Source organism: Nothobranchius furzeri, chromosome 12 (assembly GCF_043380555.1).
Source record: "Nothobranchius furzeri strain GRZ-AD chromosome 12, NfurGRZ-RIMD1, whole genome shotgun sequence".
NCBI lineage: Eukaryota > Metazoa > Chordata > Actinopteri > Cyprinodontiformes > Nothobranchiidae > Nothobranchius > Nothobranchius furzeri.
This window is the reverse complement of record NC_091752.1, coordinates 11,672,220-11,685,502: the sequence shown is the minus strand read 5'-3', so window position 1 is coordinate 11,685,502 and position 13,283 is coordinate 11,672,220. Positions and strand designations below refer to the sequence as shown.

The following is a 13,283-nucleotide window of genomic DNA, read 5'->3' as shown; positions in this document are numbered from 1 at the left end:
CCCCCCCCCCCCCACCTCTGAATCCCTCACAGGAAATGCCAGGGTAAGTGGACACATCAGGACCTGCAGCACCTACTTTATATCCAAACCTTTCAACAATGTGAGCAGAAACCAGGTTAGTGACACCAAACAGCTCAGAGCCAGAATAAAAACACCTGAAGCTCAGATCTGTCATTTCAGAATAAAGACCTCGGTTCAAAGTGAGAGGCCTACACGGATGAGTTACCGTTGGTGCAATAACGAGATGTAACCAGTAATATAATCAACAGTTGTTATTAACCCACTTTGGCATTTTTTACAGACCCAGATGTAGACCCAGGTCTAATGGGCCTTTTCCATCGCCCAAACAGACATGAACGGGAAGGATCGGGTCGCTAATGTTTCTGTTCTGATTGTAAAACCGGTTCAGACAACCGACCCGAACCGCACCAGTCACGGGACTTTTTTGGCTCCCTTCTGTTGTAGGTCCACAAGTTCAGTTCAAAGTGTGTGTGCATGGTTGTTTGTCCTGTGTGTCTCTGTGTTGCCCTGTGATGGACGGGCTCTCTGTCCAGCCTGTGCCCCGGCCTGATTGCCCATTGACCGCTGGAGATAGGCACCAGCCCCCCCACGACTCTTCGTGGACAAGCGGGTTCAGAAAATGGATAGATGGATGGATGGATTTTCTCCAGAATAACCAACCTTTGTTCTGATTACTGCTTTGGTATTCTCTTGATGAGCTTCAAGAGGACATCCTTCAAGACTGTTGGAAAACCATTTCAGGTGACTACCTCATGACTCCTCGTGCGTTCATTCATAGTTTTGATGCCTTCAGTGAGAATCTAGCAATGTAAATGTCATGAACATAAAATGTTCAAACACATTGAATGGCAAAATGGCCTGTATTTGATATAGCGCCTCCTAGAGTCCTGGAACCCCCCAAGGTGCTTTACAATACAATCAGTCATTCACCCATTCACCCGCTAGTGGGGATGAGCTACGATGTAGCCACAGCTGCCCTGGGGTGCACTGACAGAGGACACTGGCGCCACCGGTCCCTCCGACCACCACCAGCAGGTAAGGGGGGTTAGGTGTCGTGCCCAAGGACACAACGACAGGGACAAACTGAGTGGGGCTTGACCCTGCAACCTTCCGATTACAGGGTGAGCTCAACTCCTGTGCAACCGTTACCCGACGGTGTGTCCAAACTTTTGGCCTGTACTGTAGGCCTAGATACAGACCCAGATCTAGATCAAAGTCCAGGTCCAAATCCAGCTCCAGATACAGACCCAGATCTAGACCCAGTTCCAAGTCCAGACCCAAATCCAGGTCCAGATCCCGGACCTGGTCCAGAGCCAGACCCAGGTCTCTTCTGCAGGTAAAAAGCTACTTAGAGCACCCTATCCCCCACCACCCCTGAATGAGTGCCGACTTGGCTTCATTCTGCGTTAGCGTGGCCAGGTAATGAGCAGAGGTTGGACTGAGCACTCCATCATCTCACTCTGCAACAAATAAATCTGCCATAAATCCCGTTAACACGGCCCAGGACCAGAGAGTTCAGCATTAGCTGGTTTTAGGAGCATCAGCAGTAGAGGTGGATCATCAGACAGAATGAGGAACTGCAGCAGCAACACTTCCACAAGTTAGAATGCAGCAAGAAGCTAAAGAACAAAAACACAACAACAAAGGAAAGACGTAAGAATCTGACTGGACTAAACGAGCTGGCGATGTGGAAGAGACCTTTGTGAGAGGTTTATAATCAGCATATCTGACCACTTGGACATGCATCCGTTGCAGCCAAAGCCAGAAACATTCAAAAGAAGAAAAAGCTGAAGATGTGTACAAAAAAAGAGTTAACATGTAAAAAAATAACAAAGTTAAAGTTTGTAAAAAGGAAAACATTATCAGATAATTCACTTCAGTGTATTTATATAACGCCAAATCATGACAAGAGTCGTCTCACGGCAATCAGTAACAAGTTTCCTATATAAGGAACCCAGCACGTTGCACCGAGTCACTGACTAGTGTCAGAGTCTTTACAGCAATCCTCAAACTAGCACAAAAAGAGAGAAAGAAAAGTTTCTTAAATGCAACTAATGTCAGTCAAAGGCTTAAAATTCCAACTTTAAAGGATTTTAATGAGCAGAAAACCAGCTCCCGTTATCACATCATTATAAAGTTACTGGGAGCTCATTTAGATTTTAAAAAGTCTCCATTTTGTCTCCGTTTGGTTGCCAGCTATGTTCAAAGTTATTTCACATTTCTCCCCAGTGGCGGCTGGTGAAAAAAAATTCTTCATGGGACTTAACAGCTGTTTCCGACTCGTTAATATTTGTTCATGTAACGTAGCTTAGTGCTTGAGAGAGGGAGAGACGCCTGTCATCCTATTCAGAGCAGGCAGCTGGATCCGACCCAGAAACCAGCTTCCCTGGCCTGCTGGAAAATTTGAAAAGCTCTGCTTCCGCTTCTGGAGCTCAGCAAGGACCTCTCAGACCTGTTTCCATGCTGATTGGAGCATTTTTCAAAACTCCACCATGAGCAGTGTTGGGAGTAATGCGGTACAGAAGTAATTAATTACTGCAATGCATTGCTTTTTGTTGTAATGTGGTAATGTAAGGCATTACAGGGAAAGAAAATGGTAATATTTACTCGGTACAATTGTCAGTAACGCAGTAATTACAATGCATTTTAAACCCAGAATCAAGACGCGTTTCTTAAAAATTCAAATTGCGGGAAACCCGAAAAAAGATCCAGTATCTGCATATATTACGTCATTTATGGACTCAGCTTTGCAGGCAGAGAGGACGCAGCGGTACCGGCTCAAATACTCCAGCGGCATCCTCCACGCGGCCGCTGTAACATTCACAAAATCGCTCCACTAAAACAAAATAATTCACCTGCGATCGTTCATATCAGCGCATGTTCTCTGGTATTCTGTACTTTTCTGATGTGCTTTGCCTCATCTGAGTTAATCTGGGCCCCGGTGATTTTAACTCATTGCTGCTGGAGCGCTGCGCATGTGAAGATCCCTTTGGCTGATAGTTAGAAAGTAGGAAATCTAGGAAACAGTTTTTCTGGAAGACGGAGAAAACATGCTGCATGCAGGGAGGTTAGAGAGAGAAAGGGCAGGAAATAGTTCAAATAAAATCAAGAAAACAAAACAAAGTGCTTGAAAAGACAAAAAGTAGGTAGATTTATCCCCAATACACATTTTTACCAGTGAAAAGCAATAATATATAAGCATTCAATATGTATACATGTGATAGAATCAGATCACCCCAGAAGCCAGTCCCACATCCAGGGCCGTATCAAGGCATTTGGGGACCAAGGCTAAATAGACTTGGAGCCCCCACCACCTCACTCCCTGCTCAGTTAATCTAAGATGGCAGCGTGCTGAGAGTACAGATTGTTGTTTCATTTATTTCATAAACAATCCTTCTAAAGTTCTGTTTTTAACAGCAGTCCTAGCTCAGACACCACATCACCTTCCACCGGATGTGTCATGAGTTCACCAGGCATCAGATTACCAAACTCATACTGAAGTTGTTTTGTTGAAAGTAACTTAGAGTAATGCAAAAGTAGTGTAATGCCTTACATTTTAAAATCAGTAATATTGTAATGTAATGAATTACTTTAAAATGAGGGTAACAAGTAATAAATAATGTATTACAGTTTTGAAGTAACTTGCCCAACACTGAACACGAGACCCTGGATTATAGGAGGCATGCTGAACTCACCTAAAATATCACTGGAATTGTAATCCTCCGGTCTGAAGTGCACAACCAGAAATGTTCGTATTTTCAGTTGTACAAAACGCACCAGGAACAGAAGATAGTGCCGTTTATTCTCTTATTTGGAAACCTGTGGACTGGATGTCCGGACCCTCTGGAGTTCGTACATCTTCCACACATTATTTTACCGTTTTTAAAAACAATGAACACAATCCAACACTAGTGAACACACACTGACTTGATAACACAACATATCTACCCAGAAATGACCAACTCGCCACACTGAGCTTCAGGCAGGACTAGCTTACAACTCATCGTCCTTATGCCAGAGATGAAGATATTTAAAAAAAAAAAAAAAAAAAAAGCTTTTTTAGAAACTTTGCTGAAAAAGGGTCATTTTAACTGAAAATAAGGGGCTGTTATGCATTGTAAAACAAAATACCCACAATAAGCATTTCAAATAGTGGTTTTGGGACAGCATTTTATATGAAATTAAATAAAGTTTTACCTGTAATTTGCTCTCTAATGTACATTGTTGGTGTTTGGCACTTTAAGCGGCCATAACTGGCGTAAGTAAAGGGCTTTGCAAATAAATAAATAAATAAAATGAAACGGTTGAAGAAATTCACTGTTTAATGGGAGAGCTGATGAAAATCAGGAGTAAATCATTCAAATTGCAAATAGACACACACAGTTAAGCATATCTGACACAATTATAGTAAATATTCAATTCTATTGTTGTTTTATTTCCTTTTTAGATTTTTTTCCTCCATTCTACCAGGCAGGGTGGCGCCCTAGTGTCCCCTATGGACGAGCCGCCGTGTTTCTCGTTCGTGAAATGAAGTAAGTGACCAATCTGAGTATTTTAGGGAAAATTTGTTGTTGAAATTGTTCAAAATCTCTGAGTGATGCGAGAGCAAATACCTGCAACTCACACAAGGAATCAATGAACTACTGCAGATGTTTTGAGACATTTTGGAAACTCCCTCTCAAATGTACCGGCAGGCAGAGTGTGTCCCACGTGTCCCCTACCTGTCTAAAACGTAGCCCAGGGCCTTCTGCCGGGTCCCAGAGTAGATGGAAGGACTTTTCTCCCAGGCCACCAGGTTGGAAGCATCGTGAAAAAGGTGAATGTTGACCAGATCAAAGGCACTGAGGACAGAAGAGCACTTGTCAGTTCATTTCCTACAGAACATCACAACCTGACCCGGTCCCTTCAGTTCTACTTCAAACATGGATCAACTGATTTTATTTATTCCAGAGAGGAGAAAACATGGCATTGACAGTGATGAACACCCCCACTGATGGTGTTTGTTTTGCAGCGGGATGGATGATCTCAACTCCTGGGGTTTCCTCTGAACTAATGACAAAATACTGTACCGTTGGTGTCTGTGCTCCCAGTCCCACACACACACACATCTAACATCACGCCTCTATTAACTGCTTAGCATTTTAGCTCTCATGTCATCCCTCCATTAGACCCCCCACTGGGACTCGGCTCACTGGAAGCAGAGGTTGTATTTATCCTGCACAGGTTCAATTGGATCTGATGTTTACGGTCATATGTTACACGCAGCTGTTTGGCTAACAGGATTACATCTAATCACATCTCTGCTCACCACAGTTTACACACGGTACTTAGCTCCCAGCAGCCTGTTGGAGACCGCAGAGCGGCCTGGCTCGGCCCGACCCGGTCCGAACTCCGTCTGTAATCACGCTGATAGGCCTGAGGAGTGATGAGGTGGGACACATTACAGCAGAGATCTGCTAATAAAACTCACCAGTCAGCCAGGGCCCATCGAGTTCTGATGAATCCCTTCCTGGACCACTTGCACTGTAAGAACAGAGACTGGAGTTAGAGTGACGACCTAGGACGTCTGACAGCTGGAGCAAACAGCAGTGAGAGAGTCAAATTAACCAGATTCACTAGTTTATCTAAACTAAACTGTTTAGTTCTGTTCAAATAAAAAATGTAATCTAATGTGAGTAATTAAAGCAGGTTGAGCAGCAAGAATAGGAATGGCATTAGTGATGGTTTCTATGACAATTATCCATCCATGTTTGACTCCCTGAGGTTTCAGGTCCAGGAAGGAAAACAAGAACTTTCTCTCCTCCTGAAGGTTTTTGAAGCACCAGAAGAAATGATTAGCCCTCCAGAAAGTTCTGGATCCCCTCCCACTGCCTAGAGAACCTTCAGATGAAGGTCCCCAGAAGGCATCAGATGCTTGATCCAAACCTCATAATCAAAGTTGAAGGTTTAGATCAGGGGTCACCAAACTGGTTTCCTCTGAATCACTAAATGGTTCCCGAGCGTGGCTGTGCCTGCAGCTCACCGCTCTCCCAGGGGATGGGTCAAATGCGGCAAACAAATTTCACACACACATCAGTGTGTCAGACAAAGTGTACTACAGATTAGAGTTGGGCGATTTGTATCATTCTCCCCACCGCCAATCGTCAGTCCAATAAATGATGATAGGCGATTCGTTCATGCATGTGAAATCATGATGCACGCATTGACTTGCAAACACAGAAGAAGTTCAAACACTGATTTTTTTTATAGAAGTGTAGTGAGACAGTAGTGATGTGTAAGGCGGCAGTGAGGTGTGGGACAGAAGGGTAGTGTGAGGCAGATGGGAAGAGTGAGACAGCAGTGAGGTGTGAGACAGAAGGGAGGTGTGAGACAGCAGTGAGGTGTGAGACAGAAGGGAGGTGTGAGACAGAAGGGAGGTGTGAGACAGCAGTGAAGTGTGAGACAGAAGGGAGGTGTGAGACAGCAGTGAGGTGTGAGACAGAAGGGAGGTGTGAGACAGAAGGGAGGTGTGAGACAGAAGGGAGGTGTGAGACAGCAGTGAGGTGTGAGACAGAAGTGAGGTGTGAAACAGCAGTGAGGTGTGAGACAGCAGTGAGGTGTGAGACAGCAGTGAGGTGTGAGACAGCAGTGAGGTGTGAGACAGAAGGGAAGTGTGAGACAGCAGTGAGGTGTGAGACAGCAGTGAGGTGTGAAACAGCAGTGAGGTGTGAGACAGCAGTGAGGTGTGAGACAGCAGTGAGGTGTGAGACAGAAGGGAAGTGTGAGACAGCAGTGAGGTGTGAGACAGAAGGGAAGTGTGAGACAGCAGTGAGGTGTGAAACAGCAGTGAGGTGTGAGACAGCAGTGAGGTGTGAGACAGCAGTGAGGTGTGAGACAGAAGGGAAGTGTGAGACAGCAGTGAGGTGTGAGACAGAAGTGAGGTGTGAGACAGCAGTGAGGTGTGAAACAGCAGTGAGGTGTGAGACAGAAGGGAGGTGTGAGACAGCAGGGAAGTGTGAGACAGAAGGGAAGTGTGAGACAGAAGGGAAGTGTGAGACAGAAGGGAAGTGTGAGACAGAAGGGAAGTGTGAGACAGAAGGGAAGTGTGAGACAGCAGGGAAGTGTGAGACAGAAGGGAAGTGTGAGACAGAAGGGAAGTGTGAGACAGAAGGGAAGTGTGAGACAGCAGGGAAGTGTGAGACAGAAGGGAAGTGTGAGGCAGAAGGGAAGTGTGAGACAGAAGGGAAGTGTGAGGCAGAAGGGAAGTGTGAGACAGAAGGGAAGTGTGAGACAGAAGGGAAGTGTGAGACAGAAGGGAAGTGTGAGACAGAAGGGAAGTGTGAGACAGAAGGGAAGTGTGATACAGCATTGAGGTGTGAACCTGATACCAAAAGGTTCACTCCACTGGCGGTGTCCATCACGACCTCTTGACCCCCTGGATCTGAAGGGGATCTCCACAGAAGGGTGCGTAGAATCGACACAAATTGCGTCGGATGGTTTTATAAGCAAATCTCTAGTTCACCAAACATACAGCCAAACTGATTTTACACCCCAGACTCCACAAACTCTCTCAGATACTTACGAAAGGTTTTGCTAAAACGTCTAGCTTCCATTCCATCATTTCACATTAAGTCACTCCATATCTGTTACATGACATCATATTCATTCCATTCATACCTGCTCATATAATCAGTTTAGGAAAATGGAAATAAATTCATTTTTATAAACTGAACTTGACTCAGAATTAATATGAAGTGTGTTTATGGTCCCTGAATAAGTAGAAGAAACTATACTCTTCTGATTAAACATTCAAAGATCAATCAGATTGATATTTCATATTTATATGGAATATCACATCTTATTGATCATTTGTTACATATGTAGCCACTCCTCAACGCTACACCTGTCTGTCAGTGCATTAAACCCCTGGCTGGTCAGATGCTGCTGTCAGTCATTGTGGGAATGAGCACGGTGCTGGATAACTCGTCTCCTCTTTCCTCTTCCATGCCTAGACTGAAGGTGCACTCACAGCGGTGGTGCAGCTTGTGCTCACAATGTGGCCCCTCATGGAGCGTGAGTCATGACAGGAAGGGCAGCGATGGGTGGCCTGTGGATGTCTGATGACAGACAGATATTTGATCAGAAATCTCTGAACTTTCGACTAATAAATGACTGCAATAACTCAAAATTAGAAGTGGCTGCACCGGTCCACTTAAACACTGGGTGGGAAGCTGGACATTCCCGCAGCCTGGGGGATCTGCGATAAGTGTGGCAGGGGAAGGTCAACACCGGCCCTAGAACACACCAGCTGTTCTGGGACTCTCCAGAAACTCCTCCACTGTTGTAACATCATATTAGGTCAGTAAACAGGCACTGAAGGACCCAAATACACAGGCGCCACTGCTAAAATCATGCCATTTTGAGCTTTATTGCTTGGGTTTAAAGTGCCCAGTCATTTGCTCCGCTCCCGGCCCAGCTATGATTTGTTCCGCTAGTGAGTTCACCATTACTTTACATTACAGCAGTTAGATGACTTCAAACCTCTGTCTCACTCTGAGATGACCAAAAGGACACTCAGGCCCACTGACTCCAGTCCTGGGGGAGTCTGAGGTCATGTGGGGGAAGAGAGGATGAAAACTCCATCCCCTCTAAATCAGAAGTTCTATGAAGACAGGATGAGGGTTCAGAGAGAGCATTGGTCCAGTCCAAGTGGCACTGATGAGGCAAGCCGCCCCCCCCCCCCCCCCCCCCCCAATACATAATCTCATCTCTTTACAACTGGAAGGACACCTCGCTCCACTGAATCAGGAACGACCAGAATGTGCAACAGCTTCCTTCCTCAAACTCTCGTCTAGAGGGAAAAAATCTGTTTCACTATTTCTGTTTTTGTGCCTGATGTGTGACGAAGGAGGAGCTAAAGGTTCAATCTGTGTTAGATGGGGAGAGAAGAGAAAGAAGGAAAGGAATGATGAGTTAGAGAAGAGAGGGAAGAAAAGACAAGAATCTAAAAAAGGAAGTAGACAAGCCTTCTTTCTTTCTCCATTCCTACCTTTCCTTCTGTTTCTTTTGTACTTTCTTTAGTTTATTCGCAGTTTATTCTTTCCATCATTTATTTATTTGATCTTTTTCTCAAACTAAGGAAAAAGAAAAGGAAGGAAGAATGAAAATTAGGAAGCAGAGAAGCAAGATAGGAAGAAGGAAACAAACTGAAGAAAAGAAGCAAAGGGAACAGGGAGAAAAAATGAAAGAAGTGAAATCTTATTTTAGTAAATCTGATCCAAAACTCTTCAGTTAAACATCTGATCCACATCTGCTGATGTGACTCTGTACAGACTCCACCCCCCTTCATACAGACTCCACCCTACTCTGTACAGACTCCACCCACCTTCATACAGACTCCCCCCACTCTGTACAGACTCCACCCACCTTCATACTGACTCCACCCCACTCTGTACAGACTCCACCCTCCTTCATACAGAATCCTCCCACCTTCATACAGACTCTGTACAGACTCCACCCACCTTCATACAGATTCCCCCCACTCTGTACAGACTCCACCCACCTTCATACAGACTCCACCCTACCCTGTACAGACTCCACCCACCTTCATACAGACTCCCCCCACTCTGTACAGACTCCATCCTCCTTCATACAGACTCCCCCATTTTGTAAAGTCTACCCCCATTCTGTACAGACTCCGCCCAGCTTCATACAGACTCCCCCATTCTGTACAGACTCCACCCACCTTCATACAGACTCCCCCATTCTGTACAGACTCCACCCACCTTCATACAGTATCCCTCCACTCTGTACAGACTCCACCCACCTTCATACAGACTCCCCCCACTCTGCAAAGACTCCATCCACCTTCATACAGACTACCCCCACTCTGTACAGACTCCACCCCACTCTGTACAGGCTCCACCCTCCTTCATACAGACTCCCCCCACTCTGTACAGACTCCACCCACCTTCATTCAGACTCCCCCCCACTCTGTACAGACTCCACCCACCTTCATACAGACTCCTCCGTCTTTACAGACTCCACCCACCTTCATACAGACTCCTCCATTCTGTAGTCTACCGCCACTCTGTACAGACTCCACCCACCTTCATACAGACTCCCCCATTCTGTACAGACTCCCCCCACTCTATACAGACTCCCCCCACTCTGTACAGACTCACCCACCTTCATACAGACTCCCCCCACTCTGTACAGACTCCACCCACCTTCATACAGACTCCCCCCATCTTTACAGACTCCCCCCACCTTCATACAGACTCCCCCCACTCTGTACAGACTCCACCCACCTTCATACAGATTCCCCACACTCTGCATAGACTCCACCCACCTTCATACAGACTTCTCCCACCTTCATACAGACTCCCCCATTGTGTACAGACTCCACCCACCTTCATACAGACTCCCCACACTCTGTACAGACTTCCCCCACTCTGTACAGACTCACCCACCTTCATACAGACTCCCCCCACTCTGTACAGACTCACCCACCTTCATACAGACTCCCCCCATCTTTACAGACTCCACCCACCTTCATACAGACTCCATTCCACTCTGTACAGACTCCACCCACCTTCATACAGACTCCACGCCACTCTGTACAGACTCCACCCACCTTCATAAAGACTCCACCCCACTCTGTACCAACTCCACCCTCCTTCACACAGACTCCACCCCACTCTGTGTAGACTCCACCCTACTTCATACAGACTCCACCCACCTTCATACAGACTCCACCCCACTCTGTACAGACTCCACCCTCCTTCATACAGACTCCACCCACCTTCATACAGACTCCACCCCTCACTCGTTACAGACTCCACCCTCCTTCATACAGACTCCACCCCTCTTTACAGACTCCACCCTCCTTCATACAGACTCCACCCCTCACTCGTTACAGACTCCACCCTCCTTCATACAGACTCCACCCACCTTCATGCAGACTCCACCCCTCTTTACAGACTCCACCCACCTTCATACAGACTCCACCCCACTCTGTACCAACTCCACCCTCCTTCACACAGACTCCACCCCACTCTGTGTAGACTCCACCCTACTTCATACAGACTCCACCCACCTTCATACAGACTCCACCCCACTCTGTACAGACTCCACCCTCCTTCATACAGACTCCACCCACCTTCATACAGACTCCACCCCTCACTCGTTACATTCTCCACCCTCCTTCATACAGACTCCACCCCTCTTTACAGACTCCACCCTCCTTCATACAGACTCCACCCACCTTCATGCAGACTCCACCCCACTCTTTACAGACTCCACCCCACTCTGTATAGACTCTACCATACTCCATCCATCTGTCGTGACCCGAGACATCTCTGGACTGAAGAGTCGGTACTTCGGTATTCTACAGCCCTCAGTGCATGAGGTCATCCGACCTCCCTGACCTTCGGATCCACGAAGAGGGTCTCCGATAACGGGTGTAGTAGACACACAGATAGCGTCTGATGCCTTTAGATAATAATCAACTTCTGAGCTTAACGCAAACCTAATTATTTTACACCCAGAACTCAGCTCTCCTAGATACGGAAGTTCTGTTAACATCACATTCATACATAGGCACCATAAACACTTGCTCCATCTAGATTAATCCACTCACAGTAAATAACTATTAGTTAACTTGTCATGTTTTAATTGTTTGTAAAATAAATTCTTACTTTTATAAACCGTCATAAGTAGACGTAATATATATATTGAGCTCTTAAAGCACTCAATTTGCCAAACCCTAGAACAGACTCCACCAACCTCCATACAGACTCCACCCACCTTCTTTCAGTAAGTAAACTTTATAAAACACTCATCACAGAAAGAAAATCACAAAGTGCTCTACATAGATCAAAATAAAACAAAAATGTCTAAATTAAAAAATACCATAAAACTAATGAAAGATGATTACAGACTCCACCCTCCTAGACTCCTCCCACCTCCTTAAAGCCTCCACTCCTCTCTGTACAAACTTCACCTGATTATGTACAAACTCCAGCAAACACCAGCCCCCTCTAGCAGGACAACCGGTCTCACGGACCTCACCATGATGGAGCAGCTCCATCTTTCTCCAACAGCATATACTGTAATCAAACACCACATGATCTCTGCCTGACAGCACATGATTTACCATGAAGCTGCTTATTAAATGAGACAAAATGAAGCTGAGGGCGCTCTCATTCTGAAAAGAATAAATAAGGTTTAGTTTTTCTACACAACCTTTTTCTGTTTATCTCCATCTAATGCTCCTAACAGCAGAGTTAACTGCAGTGATAAACTAATTACAGGCCAGGTCACATAATTACAAATTGACTAAATTAATTTATAAAACTCAGAGGCAAATGAAATGGCTAAGAGGTATTTGATTGTGCCTCACATCCTTCAATCTGCATTAGTGCAAGATGAACTGTATCAAATTGAATTACATTAGCATACTCAAATTAATCCATACTGCCTCTGCAGGATGTATGGGCCCAATTATAACTCACTGGCCCAATATCAGGATCCTGAAAGCAGCAAATACAATTGGATATGAGTGTTACTACTAGGGACTACAGATTAACCTTACACTTGGAAATAAGTATGCATGTTTCAAAGACAAAGAAAAAGACTAACAACCACTACCAAGATCTACAATGTCCTCCGCATCCATCCATCTTATTTAGGTCGTGTCGCGGGGCATCAGCCTAAACAGGGAAACCCAGACTTCCCTCTCCCCAGCCACTTGGGCCAGCTCCTCCGGGGGAATCTCAAGGCGTTCCCTGGCCAGCTGAGAGACATAGTCCCAGCGTGTCCTGGGTCGTCCTTTAGGTCTCCTCCCGGCTGGATGTGTCCAGAAAACCTCACCCAGGAGGCATCCTAACTAGATGGCCAAGCCACCTCAACTGGCTCCTGTCGATGTGGAGGAGCAGCGGGTCTACTCTTCCAGACTGTTGCACCCCGACTCTGGAATGATCTTCCTCTATCCTTATGCAGCATTGACAGTCAGGAGACTTTTTTAAATGTCTGTTTTAAGATCATCATGATTTTATGACTTTATGATCTGTTTTGTTTTGATCCATGTGAAGCACTTTGTGATTCTGTCTGTGATGAGTGCTGTAGAAATAAAATGTACTTACCTACTCAGAGCCCCTCCTGGATGATCGAGCTCCTCACCTCCTCTCTAAGGGAGAGCCCAGCCACCCAGCGGAGAAAACTCGTTTCACCCGCTTGTATCCGGGACCTCGTTGAAACCAGTTGGAATCATTGAACTGATA

At 45.8% G+C, this 13,283-nt stretch overlaps 2 protein-coding genes across 3 annotated transcripts in view; one reads left to right on the top strand and one right to left on the bottom strand.

The window, feature by feature from the left end:
- Positions 1-13,283, top strand: part of LOC139062058 (spectrin alpha chain, non-erythrocytic 1-like) — a 610,856-nt gene that overhangs the window by 338,060 nt on the left and 259,513 nt on the right. The gene's annotated exons all lie outside the window — the stretch shown is intronic.
- LOC107375791 (inositol polyphosphate-5-phosphatase A) overlaps positions 1-13,283 on the bottom strand; it is a 302,051-nt gene that overhangs the window by 77,291 nt on the left and 211,477 nt on the right. For both annotated transcript variants that reach the window (XM_070542253.1, XM_070542252.1), the window contains exons 7-8: positions 5,492-5,544; positions 4,743-4,862 (exon numbers count right to left, since the gene is read on the bottom strand). In XM_070542253.1, the coding sequence (XP_070398354.1) occupies positions 4,743-4,862; positions 5,492-5,544 (173 nt within the window). The remainder of the gene's footprint in view (positions 1-4,742; positions 4,863-5,491; positions 5,545-13,283) is intronic.